Genomic DNA, 18963 nt, shown 5'->3' with positions numbered 1-18963 from the left:
GCACACGTCATCCACCCACATGGAAAAGTTATGTGTTATAGTTGGCGTGAGGGCTCTGGACAGAGAGGGCTGATGGAAACAGCAGGGTAACAGCTCGTTCTTCCCAGGTGGGCCTCGGTGAAATGGCTGTGGGCAAGGGGAGCATCAGAAAGACCCCTCAAAAAACATGTCTACGAGGGTCGTGCTGACGGCAAATGCCGTGTGGCAACAGCAGAAGTCCTGAAATAGAAATTAGATATTTCCTATTTCCTTAGCAATGCGGTCCTGCTGTATAGCACAGGGAACTATATCTGGTCACTGGTGATAGGACATGACAGAAGATAATATGAGAAAAAGAATGTGTAAATATATGTATATGTATGAGTGTAATATATATATTATAATAAATATAAATATAACACACACGTATATGACTGGGTCACTTTGCTGTACAGCAGAACCTGTCAAAACACTGTAATCAACTATAAAAATTTTTTTAAAAAGCTAAAAAAAAAAAAAGAAATTAGATATTTTCCTACAGAGACTGTCAATCAGTAAAAGATGACCAGATTGGAAGATTTAAAAACAATGACATAACTGATAGCAGGATCACTTTTATATTCTCTTTGTAGAAGGCTCCTTTCCCCCACAGGACTTTAGAGGCCCACCAGCAACAATACGGCAACTTCTGTTTACAGGGCCCTGGTGCACTTCTCTGGAAGCCGTGGGACATCAGCCCAGGGTCCTGCTTGTGGCAGGCACTCCCTCCACATGTGTGTGGAACCGAATACACTGGAATGAACAAGTGGTAAGAATAACCAGCAGGGAGTTCCCATTGTGGTGCAGTGGTTAACGAATCCGACTAGCAAGCAAGAGGTTGTGGGCTCCATCCCTGGCCTTGCTCAGTGGGTTAAGGATCTGGAGTTGCTGTGAGCTGTGGTGTAGGCTGCAGACTCGGCTTGGATCCCGCCTTGCTGTGGCTCTGGCATAAGCCGGTGGCTACAGCTCCGATTAGACATCTAGCCTGGGAACCTCCATATGCCACAAGAGTGGCCCAAGAAGTGACAAAAAGAGAAAAAAAAAAAAAAAAAAAGAATAACCAGCAAACCAAACCCATGAATTATTAATTTCACCTTGACCAGTGGATTATTCTGTTTCCCTTTTTCTATGAAAAAAATTCATATTTGGAATTTGGGGTTTGGAAAGAGAGTTTAAAAGTCATCTATTCCAAGAGACTTCTTTTTTCTTAACCCCAAATGTTACATATTAATGATAGGCACAGACAATTCTTAAGACTTCTAATTCTTACCAGAAGTCTTCACTTTAAGTCATCAACATACTGTATGCATGTGCGTACACACACGCTATTATATACTGAGTACTTTGTCACCCCCTCCCCCCAAATCCACATGTTGAAACCCCAACCCCCAATGTGATATTTGGAGGTGGGGCCATTGGGAGGTAATTCAGGTTAAGTTCATGAGGGCGAGAGTTGTGATGAGCTTAATGCTCTTATAAAAAGAGCAAGAGGAGTTCCCACTGTGGCACAGTGGAAACGAATCTGACTAGGAACCATGACACGAGGTTGCGGGTTCGATCCCTGGCCTCGCTCAGTGGATTAAGGATCCGGCATTGCCGTGAACTGTGGTGTAGGTTGCAGATGCAGCTCGGATCTGGCATTGCTGTGGCTGTGGTGTAGGCTGGCAGCTGTAGCTCCGAGTAGATCCCCTAGCCTGGGAATCTCTGTATGCTGCCGGTGTGGCCCTAAAAAGAAAAAAAAGAAAAAAAAAAAAAGAGGAAGAGACACCCGAGTTCTCTTTCTCCAGGTACATGCATGTATGAGGACACAGTGAGAAGGCAGCCAGGTGTGGGCCAGGAAGGTGGCCATCACCAGAACCCAACCATGCTGACACCCTGATCTTGGACTCCCAGCCTCCAAAACTCGGAAAAAAATAAATGTCCATTGTATAAACCATCTAGTCTATGGTAGCTTGTTACAGCAACCCATGGTGACTAATACACATGTTTACACACAGGAAGACAAAGCCTGACGAGGGCGTTGCCAAGGCTACTACCCCCCCAAGAGGGCTCTCAGTAATACATTTAACAGAGTCTCTTTTTAATCTCATGACCAGCCGCCTCCCACAACTGATAAACATCACTTAAAATATGAATCGCGATGGAAAGGAAATCACAACCGTGGGGCAAAGAGTCAGACATAGAGTTTTCCAATCATCCTTCCCCTGTGTCCGAGTCCCCACTACTTCCTTAGTGACCCATCCAAAGTCTCGTCTCAGCTTTCCTGGCTTAGAAACCCGGTTTCATCAGCACTTTGAAGTACAGCCATCCCTTGGGGCCGACTCACATGACCAAGGCTCACAAGACTGATGTATAACTCCAGAAGGCCAGTTCATCAGTTTACAACGAGCAACGCACACTTCACAAAGGCCAGGAGCTTGCACGGATACCACCTGGGCAGGCTCGCCCTGCTGGCAGACCTCTAAGGGAAGCTCCACCAAAATTAGAAGGTTACTGGTGAATGTGGAATCAGGGCGGGAGCACGAGATGAAGCAAGTATCTGATGGCATCGGGCTGAGCTAGGCTGATGTGCCCATTTCCTCATTCGGATCATCTTGCCAATAAAGCCATACATGGTTGGCTAGAGCTCCCTGCATCCTTCCCCATAATAGAAACGTCCTTGCCAATGCAACTGCAACGCTCCAAGGTTTTGGCCACAGCTTTGCTCTCCTCTGGAAGGTGTGTGGATGGGCACTGCCAATGTCTGCCTCTGTGACTCTTTTTCTATACCGCTGTGGGTGACCCAATCTTCCGAGGTTTGAATACACAGTCAGGTTGCAAGGAAATCTTGCTGTGCTATAGTGATGCTATCACTTAATGGTCACTTGGGATATTTCCATGCAGTCTCCTGGGCTCATGTTAGAGGTGAACTCTCAGAGGGCGACCTTATTTCTGAGTTCTAAGGGGACAGCTCACTGTGTCACTCATACTCATGGCAACTTAGGTTTCTGTGTACGGAGGCAATCATCCACAAGCACATTCACATACATCTACTTGTATGCTTTTCATGATCTGTGACAACTTAGCCCTTTGGTGATGGAGCCATTCCCACTCGGCTGTGTTTTTTCCTTAGTTTTTAATTGAACTATGGACTAATACTTTTTTTTTTTTTCGTCTTTTTGCCTTTTCTAGGGCCGCTCCAGTGGCATATGGAGATTCCAAGGTTAGGGGTCGAATCGGAGCTGCAGCCACTGGCCTACGTCAGAGCCACAGCAACGCTGGATCCTTAACCCACTGAGCAAGGGCAGGGATCGAACCTGCAACCTCATGGTTACTAGTTGGATTCGTTAACCACTGCACCACAACGGGAACTCTGGTTTTTTTTTTTTTTTTTTTTTGGTATGCATTGTGAAATGATCACAGTCATCAAGCTAATTAACATGTCCATCACCTCACAATTATCTTTTTTTTTGGTTTGCAGAGACACTTAAGATCTACGCTGATGGTCCATTTCAAGTATATGGCTCAGTATTAGCAGCAGTCATGATGCCATACGTGCCATCTGCAGAACGTGTTTGTTCTGCATAATGGAAGCTTTGTGCTTTGTGACCAACATCTTCCCATGTCCCCCCCACTCTTCAGTCCTGGTTTTATTCTCTGCTTTTCTTTGCTTTTCCTTCCTTCTTTCTTCTTCCTTTCTCTCTGCTTTTCTTTTCTTTCCTTCCTTCTTTCTTCTTCCTTTCTCTCTGCTTTTCTTTTCTTTCCTTCTCTCTTTCTCTCTCCCTGCCCCCGTTCTTTAGGAATACTACAGTTTTAGAGTAAAAGCATAGCGTGGACTAAGATGGGAAATATCACAAAATACTGCCAGCTCCTGAATAGAGGAAACTTGCCGTGAAAGCGTTCAAAATGGAAGCCATGGCAGACACCCTTTTTCCCAGGGTTAACAACTTCTATGCATGACACATCCACTCCCAACAAAGGAAACATTTATATCTGAGATATGTAAATGAAACAAGCAGCCTGACTCAGAAAAAGTACTTGAAAGCCCCTTTAGAAATGTCATCTGATTTGATCACCCCGTAAATGCAGAGTGGAAAGCCTGAGTTCTGCTCTCATGAGAAGACCAGTAATAGTACAGAAAAGGCTTTCTATACAGTTGCCGAAGGAAGGGTTGGCTGGGGGTCAAAGGGGATTGCAGCCGCCCCGCTCGGCTCCTGTCGCCAATAGTCCCCCTGTCATTTCGTGCTACTGTGATGTATTCATTACTGACAGACGGCGTGCCTGTAAGAAGCTGTTTTTGCTAAGAAAGGGTGGAATTACATTTTCCCACAATATTTCCCCCCCCTCAAATGCCTTCACACCATAAAAGGCTTTTAAACCCATTTAGTCTGGAAAATTGAGATGACCTCCCATATCAATTACCTCTTGTTAACACCTAGTAGAAATCTACAGGGACCCTACTCCCCAACAGAATTAGCCGCAGAATCAAGAAATTACCATCTGCGGACAATGGTAAGTTTGTTTGCTTCCCAAGCTGCTCCAGCCCAGGGCTGCTTCTGGAAGCTGCACAGCCTCCTGAGTGCTAAGCTGCTCCCACTGGCATCGCTAAGGGGAGGAACAAGACATCCTGCCTGGGTGGCTGAACCTGCTCCCCAGCCCTCGTACCCTGGCACAGGTAGTTGGCCCGGACTTAGGTCCAGGGAAGCGTGAGTTTCCAGGCAAGTGTTTATTCCTACTGCAAAAAAATGGAAAATTTCCCTTTCCTAAGCATACACACACATATGTATGACATGGTTTAAATCCCACCTAGAGGTTCAGCAAAGGTGCACATGAAAGAAAAAAGCCTATCATCACTGGTTGCCCCCCTTGGAGTTGAACTGGTGGTACAGAAGTCACTCTGGTAACTCAATCAGTCAGTAACCAGACGGGCCCATCACCAAGTTCTCACTCAAAAACATTGAGTCTTGTTAACATGGCCTTTTACTGTCTTCAATCTTGGCAGCAAAAAAAAAAAAACAAAAAAAAAAAAAAAAAAATCGTGTCATTTCCTTCCTATTCGCCCATTTATTTTAGCCAAGTTTCTAGCTCTTCTATGGACTCATGCTCTTCTGTTCACTCTGACTTACCTTGTTCATGCAGTCACACTAAGGCCCTGAGAGCTCCAATATTGTCTCACCTCATTAGAACCAAACAAATACTGAACACATCCAGTTGTGCAGGGTGCTAGTTATCCAGCTTAATTTAACAGAAACCAATAGGGAAAAAAATCGTGCACCAAGAAAACATAAATTTCAATATTTAGAAATTTAGAACATTTATTTTGCTCTCTTCGCCTAGAAATCTGTTTCTAAAACAATGGAGAATCATTTTAAAAAGATGTTAAAGGCAACTGCCATGTTATTAACACCGGTCTATTAAAGAAAAGGATGGAGGAGTTCCCATTGCGGTGGCTCAGCGTAACAGACCCACCTGGTATCCATGAAGACACAGGTTCGATCCCTGGCCTTGCTCAGTGGGTTAAGGATCCAGCGTTGCTGTGAGCTGTGGTGTAGGTTGCAGACACGGCTCAGATCTGGTGTTGTGGCTGTGGTATAGGCTGGCAGCTGCAATTCCAATTTGATCCCTAGCCTGGGAACTTCCATATACTGAGGGTGCAGCTCTAAAAAGACCGGAAAAAAAACCCAAAAAAACCAAAAAAACAAAAAAAGGATGCAAACAGTCTAGTAGGAAACCACTAAGAAGTTAGTTAAATATTTAAACCTATTGTAAATATTTGTTTATTGTTATTTTATAATATTTGAGAGGGAGATTATCTGGATTGATTTTTGTGTGCGTGTTGTCACTTTCCCTTCTTCTACCATGACATGCATTCTCTTCTTAATCTGTGCAGATCCATCTGTCTTTAAGTGGTATACTTATTTATGTCCTAGCCACAATCCTTAAAGGTATATTTAAAAAAAAATTCACAGTACTTACTGGCTCTTCTCTTACTGTGATTGTCATTGATGCCTCTGACTTTTTTTTTTTTTTTTTTGGCCATGCCCCCAGCATGTGGAAGTTCCTGGGCCATAGATTGAACCTGTGCCACAGCAGCGACCGGAGCCACTGCAGTGACAATTCTGGATCCTTAACCTGCTGCACCACCATGGAACTCCAAGGTGCCTCTGATGTTTGAAATAGTTGTTTTAGCATCTGCACTGGTCCCAAACACACTAGCATGATTTCTTAGCTACTTCTTTTAGAGCCTTGTCCTGTTGGCTGCGCTCAGCTCAAAGATGGTTGCTGGGGTGGGAAGGCAGGAAGGGAGGGAGAGGCACTGGGGAAGCAGCCAAATCTTCAGCACTAATACTCAGATGGCAAACATGGGTTACTGCATGTTCCCACTGGTTTTGCAGTACTGCTGAAATGCATTAAGCAAAGACCTTTGGGTGAAAAGGAAAAGACACCAAATGGAAACCAGAGGCCACACCTCTGGCGAACAGTCCTACCTGGCTGGTAGAAGTCAGGCGACAGCTCCTTGGCCACAGCTCTGGCGATGTCGCACTCCTGGCGGGCGGCCAGTGCGGCCTGGTCAGCGGCGTCAGCTTTGGCTCTGGCGTGCGCGGTCCTACAGGAGCACAGAGGGCGGGTCAGCAAGGGTGGCGCCTTGTTAATTACACAAGCGGGGCAAACAGTCTATCGGGAAGGTGGGGCCGGGAAAAGAAGTGCTAGTTGTGATCCCGGCCCTACACTGGGAACGGGAAGTTTTACAGTCATTCTGCTATGAGCCCTCAACGAGGATAATGCGGATGAAACCACCTGTGAATTGCCTCAATCCCTCTTTCAAGGTTAATGAAAGTATAAGCGGATGGTGTGCAGCTTAATGCAAAGCCTGGTGCTGAAAACTTAAGAGAATCAAATTCCCTGTTGACTGTGGCTGTTAGCATATCCCACTCCCTATCCCCGCACCCCCAACCATGGAGAGTAGAATAAGAGCCTGTGAATTAACATAGTGTTCACGGACTTAATTTCTATGGTAGAATCAATACGAGAATTGGACTAAGAAAAGTCCGCCCAGGGGTGTGCTGGTAAAGGAGCTCTCTAGGGGAAAAGCAGTAAAACTCTGGTTTGCAGCACTGACGGTTGGTTTCCGTAGTAGACAGACTCCTACCATGGCCAGTGAAAGCGACCAGAGGGACGCTGCCGAATATGCAGCTGGGAACATGTGCGCTTGGGGTGGGGGTGGGGGTCCCCGCCCCCACTTGGTGGAAGCAGACCGGGTGCTCTGCTTGAAGAAATGTGCTGGGGGGGGGGGGGGGGAAATCCAAGGAGTCCATTTAGTTGCTGCTCTTTCAGCACCTCTCTTGCGTGAAACCAAAGGAGGCTGAGCTAGAGGGGAGGAAAGGGGCCTCTGTCTTCCTCCCACCTTCTTCCTGGCCCCTTGTCACTCACAGAAACCTCAGATCTTTCTAGAAGACCAGGGCTAGCGAGGAAGCAGCAGCGATGGGACTGAACTTCCTCCGGCTAGATGGGAACTGATGGCTGCCTGCCCAGGAAGAGAGGACCTGGAGGGCGAGACTTCGGGCTACCCCACTTCCAAAGAAGACCCTGTCCAGTTAGTGCTTAGATGATGATCAGGGGCACCTAGTTCTTATAATTTTATGAATTTTCTATTTTCTTTTATGAGCACTAGGCAGGGCCCTGGATAACTAGTAGTAAAAGTGTAAGAAGGGTCTAAAAGAGGGGCTTGAACTCATTCAGAGACAGCAGGAGAGGAAAAGTTGGGGAGCCACATGGCACCCTTGTCTGGTTTGTGGCGGGGGGGGGTCCCTGGGACTGGACTGCAGGGAGAAAAGGCAGGGCAGATGGGGTCTGACCTGAGACCATGGGCTACCTGGTAAAAGGCCTCAGAGTGAACCCCTCTGACCCTATGTAGTCAGGGGTCCATTTCACTCCTTGGTGAGACCTTGCTCAGCCTGGAGGCTGGAGGCACTAGAATATAAGTGTCATGGAGATTTTTTTAAATTGGGGGGGATTTTTTTCAGTTTTCATTTTTGGTCCTCTACTATAATCCCAAGGCACAGAACACATAATATTTATTGAGGGCCCCACTTTATAAATAAAGGAATGAATGAAGCTTCCTTAGGAACAGCTGAGTTGTCCCTTGAAAATGAACAGATTGACAAAACGACAGAGATGGCAAAAAGACCAATGGTTTTGCCAAGGGTTCGGGGCCAAAGTGGGTGAGGGATGAACAGGTGGATCACGGGGGATATTAGGAGAGTGAAACTACTCTGTATAATTCTCCAGTGGGGGAGGGGGGAATACATGACATCAGGTATTTGTCAAAACCCACTGAACTGCACAGCACAGAGTGTGAACCCTCATGTAAAGTACAGATCTCACTTAATACTGATATTCTATTTATTTATTTATTTATTTATTTAGTCTTTTTGCCTTTTCTAAGGCTGCTCCCTCAGCCTAAGGAAGTTCCCAGGCTAGGGGTCAAATTGGAGCTGTAGCCACTGGCCTACACCAGAGCCACTGCAATGCAGGATCCGAACCACGTCTGCAACCTACACCACAGCTCACTGCAATGCCAGATCCTTAACCCACTGAGCAAGGCAGGGATTGAACCCATAACCTCATGGTTCCTAGTCGGATTCGTTAACCACTGAGCCATGACAGGAACTCCCAATACTGATATTCCATAATGGCTCATCAATCATATCCAAATGTACCCACTAATGCAAGATGTTAATAATGAGGGTGACCGGGTCTGGACAGAGGAGGCACAGGGGAAACTCTGTACTTTCTGTGGAACTTTTCTATAAACTTAAAACTCCTCTAAAAAATAAAGGTCGACCAAATAAAAATGAATGAATCAAATTCAAATCATCAAAACTGTTGTTTATGAGTCATGGAGGGTGTTTCAGATGACCCCTATCTATAGGGTATGGAGATAAAATCAAGAGGGTAGGAACATATTCCTAAAAACCCAGCTTCAGGGATCCGGCAAGGGTGCTTCTGTCCCATGTGTTGTGCCTGAGACTCAATGGATGCTTCTGTTGTGTTCTTGCAGCTTCTCAGAATCTCAATCTTTTTTTTTTTTTCCTCTAGAATTATTTTCCATTTTATCTGCTATTCTTAGCTGGAGCCTAATTATGTCTGGGTACCATAATTAATGAAGCCACAAGAGTACAGTTATCCTGCCCTCTAATAAAATCTGCTAGCCCTTCAATGATAAATTTACAAAACTCAATCACAACTTATCACCATGGAGTCACATAAAATGGCAGTAGTACTTCCACCACTTTTTACAACAGGCTCTACTGGAGAACAGACAAATGCAGCTTAACCTCTCCGCAAATATATTTTGGTAGGTCAGCATCAATCAAGCTCCAACCCTTTACTTTTTTTTCCCCTTGTTCTTTCTTTGTAAGACCAAACAAGGTGGGGGGTGCGTAACTTTCCATCTGGAGCCCCTCCCTGTGTGAGTGCTCCTACAGCCCGCAAGATGAGTTGAAACTACATTCAAACCTCAGACCAGATGTCTGCTCAGGACCTTCTGGAAGTCCTGGACCTGATAACAAGAAACAGAAAAGGGCAGGAACCCATCTGAGTTTGCTGTCATCAAAAGCGCTATGCGGCTGGGCCACTGCTGCATCTGAATTGGGCATAGGGAAAAACCTGGGCTTATCCCAACTCATGTTATTTCTGTGTTCAAGTTCCAGGCTCCAGAGTAACAAACGACCCATTTAATCAGCCATCTGGGAAGATGTGCCATTGTTTATGGGTTGAAGGGAGCAGGGTTCAGGCTAGTCATTCTGGGGAGGCACAAACAGCTCAGCGGATGCCATGCTGCTACAATGTAGCTGGTTACATGGAAAACATACACACATACAAGGAACAGGCATGCCTGAGGGGCTTGTCATTTATTCCAGAGACTGCTGACATCCTAATGGCCCTCATGAGTCTCCCAATACCCTAATTAGCACACAGACTTTCTCCCATCAAATGCAACAAAACCAAAGTGAAAAGCAACATCTTTCCGCTAGGCTCAGCTACTGACTTTCTTTTAGCATTCTAGTTCTACAAATAAACCAAAGTTTTAACTTGGAGTTACTATTTTTGGGTGAAGAAGTACAGAGAGGCCTCAGTAGCTGGCCAGGCTCACACAGCAGCTAGGTGACCTCCGCCTGGACTTGAGCCCTGTAAGGTCACTCATGCACAGCCGAAACAGTCAATGCGGAATTTCTAAAAGCCAGGCACCGCCTGTACTTACAAACTGCATTGCAGCTTGTTTTCCCACCAGTGATTTGATGAGAATCTGAGACTACCTTTTTTCTTGAGTGATTAAAACAGTGCTTCATGAGCGCTCAAGTCAACTTACTTTGCACAAAAGTTGGCTTTCTCACTTTTTCTTGAACATAATTACGCTTTTACCAAAAAAGCATATAACCAACACATTGACCAAGTCCAGCATATACTCCTACTACTAATAAGGTATGTGCAGGTCCCTTCGCTGTCTGTCCCAACTTTGAACTTTCAATCTCTTATACACCTCTTCGCTGAAAGAGCTGATAAAGGTTTTAATCTAGACTGGACAAGAATTTTTGCGAAAGGTAAAACTGTATACACTATTTGTAATTTTCTATTTGTACTTTTTTGCGCATTGTCTTCCCCACAATAAACTGCCTCAGAAGACATGCTGATTTTGATGCCTGTTAAAATTTGTCACATAGTTGGTCAAAGTTAATTTTCTGCTCTGTCTGAAATTTTCAATGGCAGAGGCTATCATCTGACTGGTTCAGGGGCTGCACGTGTGATTTGCTTTGAGGTCCACATATTTAAAGAAAATCACTCGCCAAATTTAAAGATAAGAGCAACTGCACATCAGAATCCAAAGCTCAGTTAATGGCAACCCCATTCTAACAGGTGATCAAGCCGAACCCCTGTGAGTCAACCTTGACACGTCCCTTTCTCTCACACGCCATGGCCATGGTCAGCCAAGGTGCTTGGCACTAGCTTCAAAACACACCCCAACCCCATCTCATTCCCGTCATTGCTCCTGCCCTGGTCACATCACCGTCATCTGCCACCAGGTTACTGCAGAGGCAGAACTGACCTCCCTGCTTCTGACCTTGCAGCTGATCATCCTAGTTCCCTTCCAGTGCTCTTGACATTGACAATAACCAAAATTCTCTCCTGGGTTATGGCATTGCATGCAAGAAAATGAAAAAAAAAATGATCTGTTAGCCTTCCTTTTGGACTGTGACATTTATTCACTTATCAGAGACCTAGATTTGCAAAAACCAATTATCCTGTGGACACGGTTGTAGCCCTTTCTAAAAAATCATTCTGTTAAGCAAGGAATCCTCGTGATGGGAATGAGAACTCAGTGGTTCCATAGATTGCGGCCAAAAAGCAAAAGCATGATTTCTAAGTTCCTGTACCTGAAAGAAAGCTGGTCTTTGAATACTGATTTATTTTTCTGCTAAGATTAACCTGACGAGGCTCAGCATATCCTCTTCCTGCTAAGGCACGTGTGGGGCCCATAGCCGTCTCTCAAAACTTCTTTCAGTCTTTATACACCCGTTTGTTGGCAGAGCTGGCACAGATTTTAATCTGCAATGGGCAGTGATTTGGCTAGAACTCTTCAGCGAATTTGGTTTGGGGAGACTACTTCTTATGGGTCCAAAACAGTTTTTTTGTTTTGTTTTACGACAGGACCTAGACTAGTAACTTCAAGACTGTGTTCTTAGGTCTGGGTAAAAACATGTTACATCATCAGCAAATAGTTGTGTTCCTTCCGTTCATTGCTCCCTTTCCTAAAGACATTATCAAATTATTTAGACATAAAATGTAAATGAAGGGGCATGGTGTCCCCATTGAAATCTGGTATTTGACCCTACAAGGTCCCCAACTCTCACAGAGATATGTGACACAGGCTTTGAAAGTATGGGTAGCTATGGGAGTTCCCGTCATGGCTCAGCAGGTTACAAACCCAGCTAGTATCATGAGGATATGGGTTTGATCCCTGGCCTCCATCAGTGAGTTAAGGATTCTGCATTGCTGTGAGCTGTGGTGTAGGCTGGCACCTGCAGCTCCGATTCAACCCCTAGCCTGGGAACTTCCATATGCTGCAGGTGTGGCCCTTAAAAAAATAAAGGCAAGAAAGTAAGGGTAGCCAGGGAGCATGTTGAGGCCAGTCTAATCACAGATCACTTGTCTGTGAGAGCAGACATTAAGCCACATCACCTTAGCGATCTGAGATGCCTCCAGAGCATCATAATTCATATTCTGCCCTTGGCTTTTTATCAAGGGATGGTAGAAGGATGAACCAAGATATCCAAGATAGGATGTGAACCATGATTCATGTGAAGAAGGTTTACTTAGCTTTCGTGAGATGCTGTTCATTACGTGTAACCTTGCCATGTTCATAAAGATCTAAGTGATACATTCAGCTTAAAGTTTAGTGCCAGGAAAAATCTGGTCTCTGATGATACGCTGGTGTGCTTCCTTGCATCATACAAAGAGAACTACAACATCTATTGTTTCTCTTTTTGTTACAGTTACCAGGAAACCTGGAGTAAAATTATCCTCAATCTGTGTGCATGGCTATCTTCTCTAGCGACATGGCTTTTAACATGCCTTGGTATCTGGAATGCTATTATGTATGTGACTTATAATGCCCTGCCAATCCTTTTTAGAAATTGGCAGGAGATTGAAAACAATTATTGGCTCAATAAACTCTTACTATTGTAAGTCTTCTGAACGTCAGCCCTTCGCAGTGCATGGATGCTTAGGGATATACGTGATAACTTGGGGGCAGCAGAGCCTACTGTTCAGCTTTCTTTATAGAATTTTTTTCTACATCCAGAACACTTTCAAACTTGGAAAATAAGTCATCATTCTCAAGTACTTTACAGGCTCTATTCCCTAACATTTTATCAAACTTAGTAAGCGTAAAGGCTATATTCTCTACAAAGGCCAGGTCAAAAGCACATTTTTAAACATTTTCTGGAATATGCCAAATAACTGGCCATCTTCTACTTTATCCTAAATTTTATAAAATTGACCTTTTGATGTAATTTAGGCATTGAGAAAAATCTGATGTAAAAACTAAGGGATGTTTAATTCTTAAAATCATCATGGAGAAGTCCTGTTTTTTTGAAAAGTTTTTTTTTTTTTTTTTTTTTTTTGGTCTTTTTTGCCTTTTCACCTTTTCCAGGGCTGCTCCCGCAGCATATGGAGGTTCCCAGGCTAGGGGTCTAATTGGAGCTGTAGCCACCAGCCTACGCCAGAGCCATAGCAATTCGGGATCCAAGCCTCGTCTGCGACCTACACCACAGCTCACAGCAAGGCCGGATCCTTAACCCACTGAGCAAGGCCAGGGATCAAACCTGCAACCTCATGGTTCCTAGTCGGATTCGTTAACCACTGAGCCACGATGGGAACTCCAAAAAGTCTCTTTTAATGTGGGTTATTCTACAGTTCAAAAATATTACTACTAAATAAGATTAAAACTTCACTTTGAAACATAACCACCCACAACTCACTGAATGGGAAAAAAACCTTTGCTCAAGTATCTGATAATGGGTTAGTATCCAGAATATATAAAGAACTCCTATAACTTTAGAACGACAACAACAAAAACAATTAAAAATGGGCAAATGCCTTGAATAGACATTTCTGCAAAGCACATATACAAATGGCTAATAGGCATATAAAAGGTGTTCAACATGACTAATCATAAGGGAAACACAAATCAAAATGATAATGAGATGCTACCTCACACCCACTAGGATGGCTACCATTAAAAAAAACCATAGCAGTTCCCATTGTGGCTCAGCGGTAATGAACCCACAGCATCCATCGTTTTAGTTCTGCAAGGTGAAGAAGTTCTGGAGACTGGCTGCACAACAGTGTGAGTGCACTTAACACAACTGGACTGTACACTTAAATGGTTAGGATGGTAAACTGTATGTCATGTGTATCTTACAATTAAAAAACTTAAAAACTATAATCACCCATGAACGAGTATTTCTACAACATCCTCGGTGCCCAGAGGAAGTGAGGAGAAAAGACCAAAGGTTAGGCTCCCGGATGGAAAGTCGCTTCACTGACCTCAGCTGGGACAAGGGAAGTCTAACAGTGGTTAAGAAAAGGAAAAATCAAGGGCCTTTAAGGGAAGAAATGCCATAACCCTGAAACATGAGGGCAGCCTGCACATCTGTTTTGCCAGCTGGTAACATAAAGCCCGGCAGAGAAGCTGCTTTCAACACATATTGGTGGAATAAATAAATATATAAGAAGCAGAGAAACATAAAAGATGTAACTCCAAGATTTCTAAGTTGGTAGCCAGGTGAATGGCCTTACCACAGAGAGAGACTGTACAGGTGGGAAGGGGAGACAGTTTGACGGTGATGACAAGGGCAGTGGTAGATGAGCAGGGTTTGACACGACATGGGCATTTCTAGGTGGAAATACAGGCCTGCAATGCAAGGTGATGGTCAAGGTTAGTAATGCGAATGTGGGCATTGTGATCACAGACGGTGAGTTCACATGAGGTGAATGAACCCATCAAAGAAGTGAGTCCAAAATGCAAAAAACCAAGGATGGAGACAAGAGTCTCCTGGGGCCCTGCTGAAGGAAACAAGCAAGAGGTGATCGGTTGCATACAGGTAGAAGAAGGTGGACGTCCAAGAGAACCACTCAAAGTTCTTGCTCTTGGATAATCCTGAGCTCCTTTTAGGAGTTAGATGGGTCAGACGTCAATGTGTCTCTCTTTTGGGGCAGCGGCACTGACTGGCTGGTTTGGGGGCTGTTAGAAGACCAAGTGCAGTTAAGAGTCTGAGAAAAGGGAGTTGGCTCCTCAGAAATGAATCTGACTAGCATCCATGATTCTTGACCTTGCTCGGTGGGTTAAGGATCTGGCATTGCCATGAGCTGTGGTGTAGGTCACAGATGCAGCTCAGATCCTGTGTTGTTGTGGCTGTGGTGTAGGCCAGAGGCTACAGCCTTGATTCAACCCCTAGCCTGGGAACCTCCATATGCTGTGGGTGTTGCCCTAAAAAAAGATACCCCCCGCCAAAAAAAAAAGGGCCTGAGAAAGGGGTGACTTGTCAATCCTGCCAAGTGCAGGAGCATGGCGAGGGCTGAGAAGAGGCTGCTGAATTGGGGGAGGGTCTTTGAGAAGGCAATCCTAATACCAAGGCCGCTGTGGAAGCCACACGGAAGGGGTCGGTGAGGAAGGAGCAGAGGAAGCAGAGGAAGCAGGTGTGGGCCACATGCTGGTGACTTCTAACCCAGAAAGGAAGGCGGAAATTTGGACAGTAACCAGAGGGACTCGCTGGGCCAAGGGAACAGACATTTCATGTGTATCAGTGAAAGCCCATCCTGTTGGAAAGTGGGATGAAAGATGCTCAGACAACAGAAGAAAATGAAGAAGCTTTGAGAAGGGGACAGATGTTGGAGTTTGGTCCTACAGGGAGCAAATGAAAGGAAATTGGGGGAAAAAAAACCCCAAAAACAAAAACAGAACAGTGATGAGTTGATGCAATGTTTTAAAATTAAAGAATCCTAAGCTTAAAAGAGACAGAGAGTGCTGTGGACTATGGAACCAGACTGACCTAGGTTCAGATCCCAGTTTAACACATCCTGGCTGTGTCCCTTTAGCCTCAGTTTCCCTACCTGTAAAATGGGGATGGTGTTACCTTGTAGAGTTGTGCCGGATCAGGACTGATTTCTATGAAGTATTGCATTCTAATGCAGAGGGCGTATTTGGTTGATAAATGGCCATTACTGGTCTTTGGCTGGAATTCGGGGCTGGAAGGGAAAATCAGGGACTTAAAGAGGTGAAGATTTGGAATCAGCACTGTATAAAGGCTCTAAGGAATGGAAGAAAGGAAAGTTGGAATTGATGAGCAGAGCTTGGAGGACCTGATTTCAGGTCTACGGGATTCTCTACCTTCCTCGGGAAGGGGCCTCTTTTCTCAGAGAAGGAGAGAAAGGAACCTTGATGCAGGGTAGAGAGCTGAGCAAGGAGGATGGAGGTGTAACCGTCACAGAGCTGTGGTGGATGCTGGACCAGATGAAATAAAAAGGGTCAAGTTAGGATCCCATGTTATGTGAAGGCAACCTGATAACTGTCAAGTCCTGTAAACACAGACTATTACTATAGTTTTCACTGTTGGGTTTTTAAATTTTTTTAATTTAATTTTATTTTTTGGTTTCTAAGGGCCACAGCTGTGGCATGTGGAAGTTTCCAGGCTAGGGGCTGAATGAGAGCGGCAGCTGCCAGCCTACACCACAGCCAGAGCAACACCAGAACTGAGCCGTGTCTGTGACCTACACCACAGCTCATGGCAATGCCAGATCCTTAACCCACTGGGCAAGGCCAGGGATTGAACCCGCAACCTCAAGGACACAAGTCAGGTTTGTCACTGCTGAGCCACAATGGGAACTCCCTTTTGATACTTTCTAATTGAATGCTTCTTTCCTATGGCAAATTTCACAGAAACTGCCTTATCCTGACTAAATCTGGTGCACTACTTACTAAATCTGATGTACTTGCATCTTCATGTCAAGGCATTAGCCACTGGGTAATAAAAGGTGAGTCAAATTATTTTAAAATGGATGCATCTGACAGGAAATGAAACTAGATATAATCTGGAGTACATTTCTTTTTGGTGCTGTAACAGGAACATCTGGATGTGCCTAAAAAGAACTTGGCGACCTTTGGACCTGAGAAGACCCTCTGGGTAGTGATGAGAACTGTCGCGTCAAATGCTGTTTTTACTTCACGTCAGTGTTGTCAGGCTTTTTGTCCTTCACTAACGGTCACTGTGGGCAGAGATTGAAGGATGACTAAGAGTTAGAGCAATTTAAGACTATCTACTGGGGAAAACAGCCGACCAGCTGTGACAGTGACCAGCTGACCCCAGCGACTGGGTCACAGGCAGAGCTAACTTCCGCCACTGCTGCAAATGCCCATTCGACACACACTCGGGGTGGAGGGGACCCTCAAGCAATTCCATTTCATCAACACTGAGACATTAAAAAAAAATTAAGCACACATCATTTCATGCCTTAGAAATGACATAAAGCATCCAGAACACCTCCTTGAACACCTAAATTGAAACACAGTCTCTTAGGTAGTAAAATATCCATTTTGTAAATTACCCCAAATGGCTCTCTAAAGATCCCCCATCTGTCCATTATTTACCACGTCGCTTCGATCTGTTGAGACCTGCCAAGATCCTGACCAATAAAGGCCTCCGTTCCTCTATTGTGCATTTGATGCTGAACAATGAGAATGAGAACTTGCTCGGGACTGGCTCTACAAAACCATTCTGAGTCTTAAGCTCTATCATATTCAACAGACACGTTTTGAAATTGCAGAGTTGATAACAGGACTGCTTTGCAAGGAAAGCCAAATCAGTAGGGGTGCGCTTACTCTCTCAGCATTTATTCACTTTTTGTTTCCTTGCAGGATCCGTGATTCAGTTATCCTATTTAGTTCACATCTGGTCCGTGACAAGGGATCCCTCCTTCCCTGGTTCAATTAAGAAATCCTTAGGAGTGGTTAAGGTACCTGACTAATATCCATGAGGATGCAGGTTTGATGCCTGGCCTCGCTCAGTGGGTCAAGGATCTGGTGTTGCCAGAGCAGTGGTGTAGGTCACAGATGAAGCTCATATCCCACCTGGCTGTGGCGTAGGTCAGCAGCTGCAGCAGCTCTGATTCGACCCCTAGCCTGGGAACCTCCATAGGCCACAGGTGCAGCCCTAAAAAAAAAAAAAGAAAGAAATCCCTGACTGGTTTCACTTTAAATCTATAGTCTTTTGTAACAGATATTGGGGATGACAGTGAAATGAATACAAAGGATTTGCATGATTTACATTCACCTTCTGAGTTTGACTGACTCTTCAAAGTCCTGCTTTACCAGAGAGATTAAAAGGCACAATTACAACTGAAGTCCCTCCCCTTGCGGTCACACAATTATTCTCCCTTCTGTAGGGGTTTAAGAATCAGAGAGACCAAGGAACATAATTCAATTGAGTGGGATGAACAGGCAGAACCCAGGCTGCCTAACCTTTAGGGCAAAGCTGGGTGACTACGCTGTGAAGAAATTTCTGGACCACTGTCCCTAGATTTTGTTTTGGCAAACATCCTGCTATTTATCTCATCTTTTAGTTGTAAGATTTTCTTTCTGCTATAAATATTCCTCATAGTTCTATCTTCTTAGATGCAAGCTTTCTCTGTATTTTGAGTCTGTTGCCCTCCTTATTTCTCTACTCAACTATCTCTAATATAATAGATTTTTAACTTCTACTGAAAAATGCAAATTTTGAGCTTCCTTTTCCTACATATTTTTAAAACCAGTTTTGGCTGACTTTCAAACGAAAAACAGCTTAGAAAACATCTTACTAAAGACTATGGGAGAGACTTGGTTTTCATCAAGGTTATTCTTTGGCAGGAACATTTTAGGTGGTGTTAAAAATACTGCAGATTCATCTAACTCATAGTTGCCTTCCCCAAATCACCAAATTAGTAATTAACGCCTCCGAGTTTAAAAGGAAATATTAGAAGATCATCCAGTTCTTCCTGAATTCTTAAAAAGTTTTCTTTTTCCTCATGAGAAACTTAAAAAAAATGGCTGTGATTTTATCTGTTTTAAGCATTTGCTGTGTTAAACTGAGAACAGAAAAAATTTACCCCATACTCATTGGACAAGATAAGAACTTACCCAAGGACATGGAAAAAAAATGGAGGCAGAAACAAATACATAAACCAGGGTATCTAGTTTTCTGATGAGGACTTTCGAATAAAAGTAACATGTGCTACAACTGGGGGGCAGGGTGGCAGAGGCAATTTTGAAGGTGAATACATGCATGCTGAGGTAAAAATACACGCTTCTCTGTCATTAGAGATGGTGGTGGACAGAAAAGAAACTCATGGACTTGGAGACCAGATTTGTAG

At 44.4% G+C, this 18963-nt stretch overlaps 1 protein-coding gene across 2 annotated transcripts in view; it reads right to left on the bottom strand.

Moving 5' to 3' along the window:
• Positions 1–18963, bottom strand: part of JPH1 (junctophilin 1) — an 88290-nt gene that overhangs the window by 16816 nt on the left and 52511 nt on the right. For both annotated transcript variants that reach the window (XM_021089189.2, XM_021089188.2), the window contains exon 3: positions 6486–6604. In XM_021089189.2, the coding sequence (XP_020944848.1) occupies positions 6486–6604 (119 nt within the window). The remainder of the gene's footprint in view (positions 1–6485; positions 6605–18963) is intronic.

The sequence above is a fragment of the Sus scrofa genome, chromosome 4, assembly GCF_054392235.1.
Source record: "Sus scrofa isolate SSC_HxYL_T2T_F1_AM1 chromosome 4, Sscrofa_HxYL_maternal_Yorkshire_Landrace_v2.0, whole genome shotgun sequence".
NCBI classification, from domain to species: Eukaryota; Metazoa; Chordata; class Mammalia; order Artiodactyla; family Suidae; genus Sus; species Sus scrofa.
The sequence above is the reverse complement of the archived record's forward strand: the minus strand, read 5'-3'. Positions and strand labels throughout refer to the sequence as shown.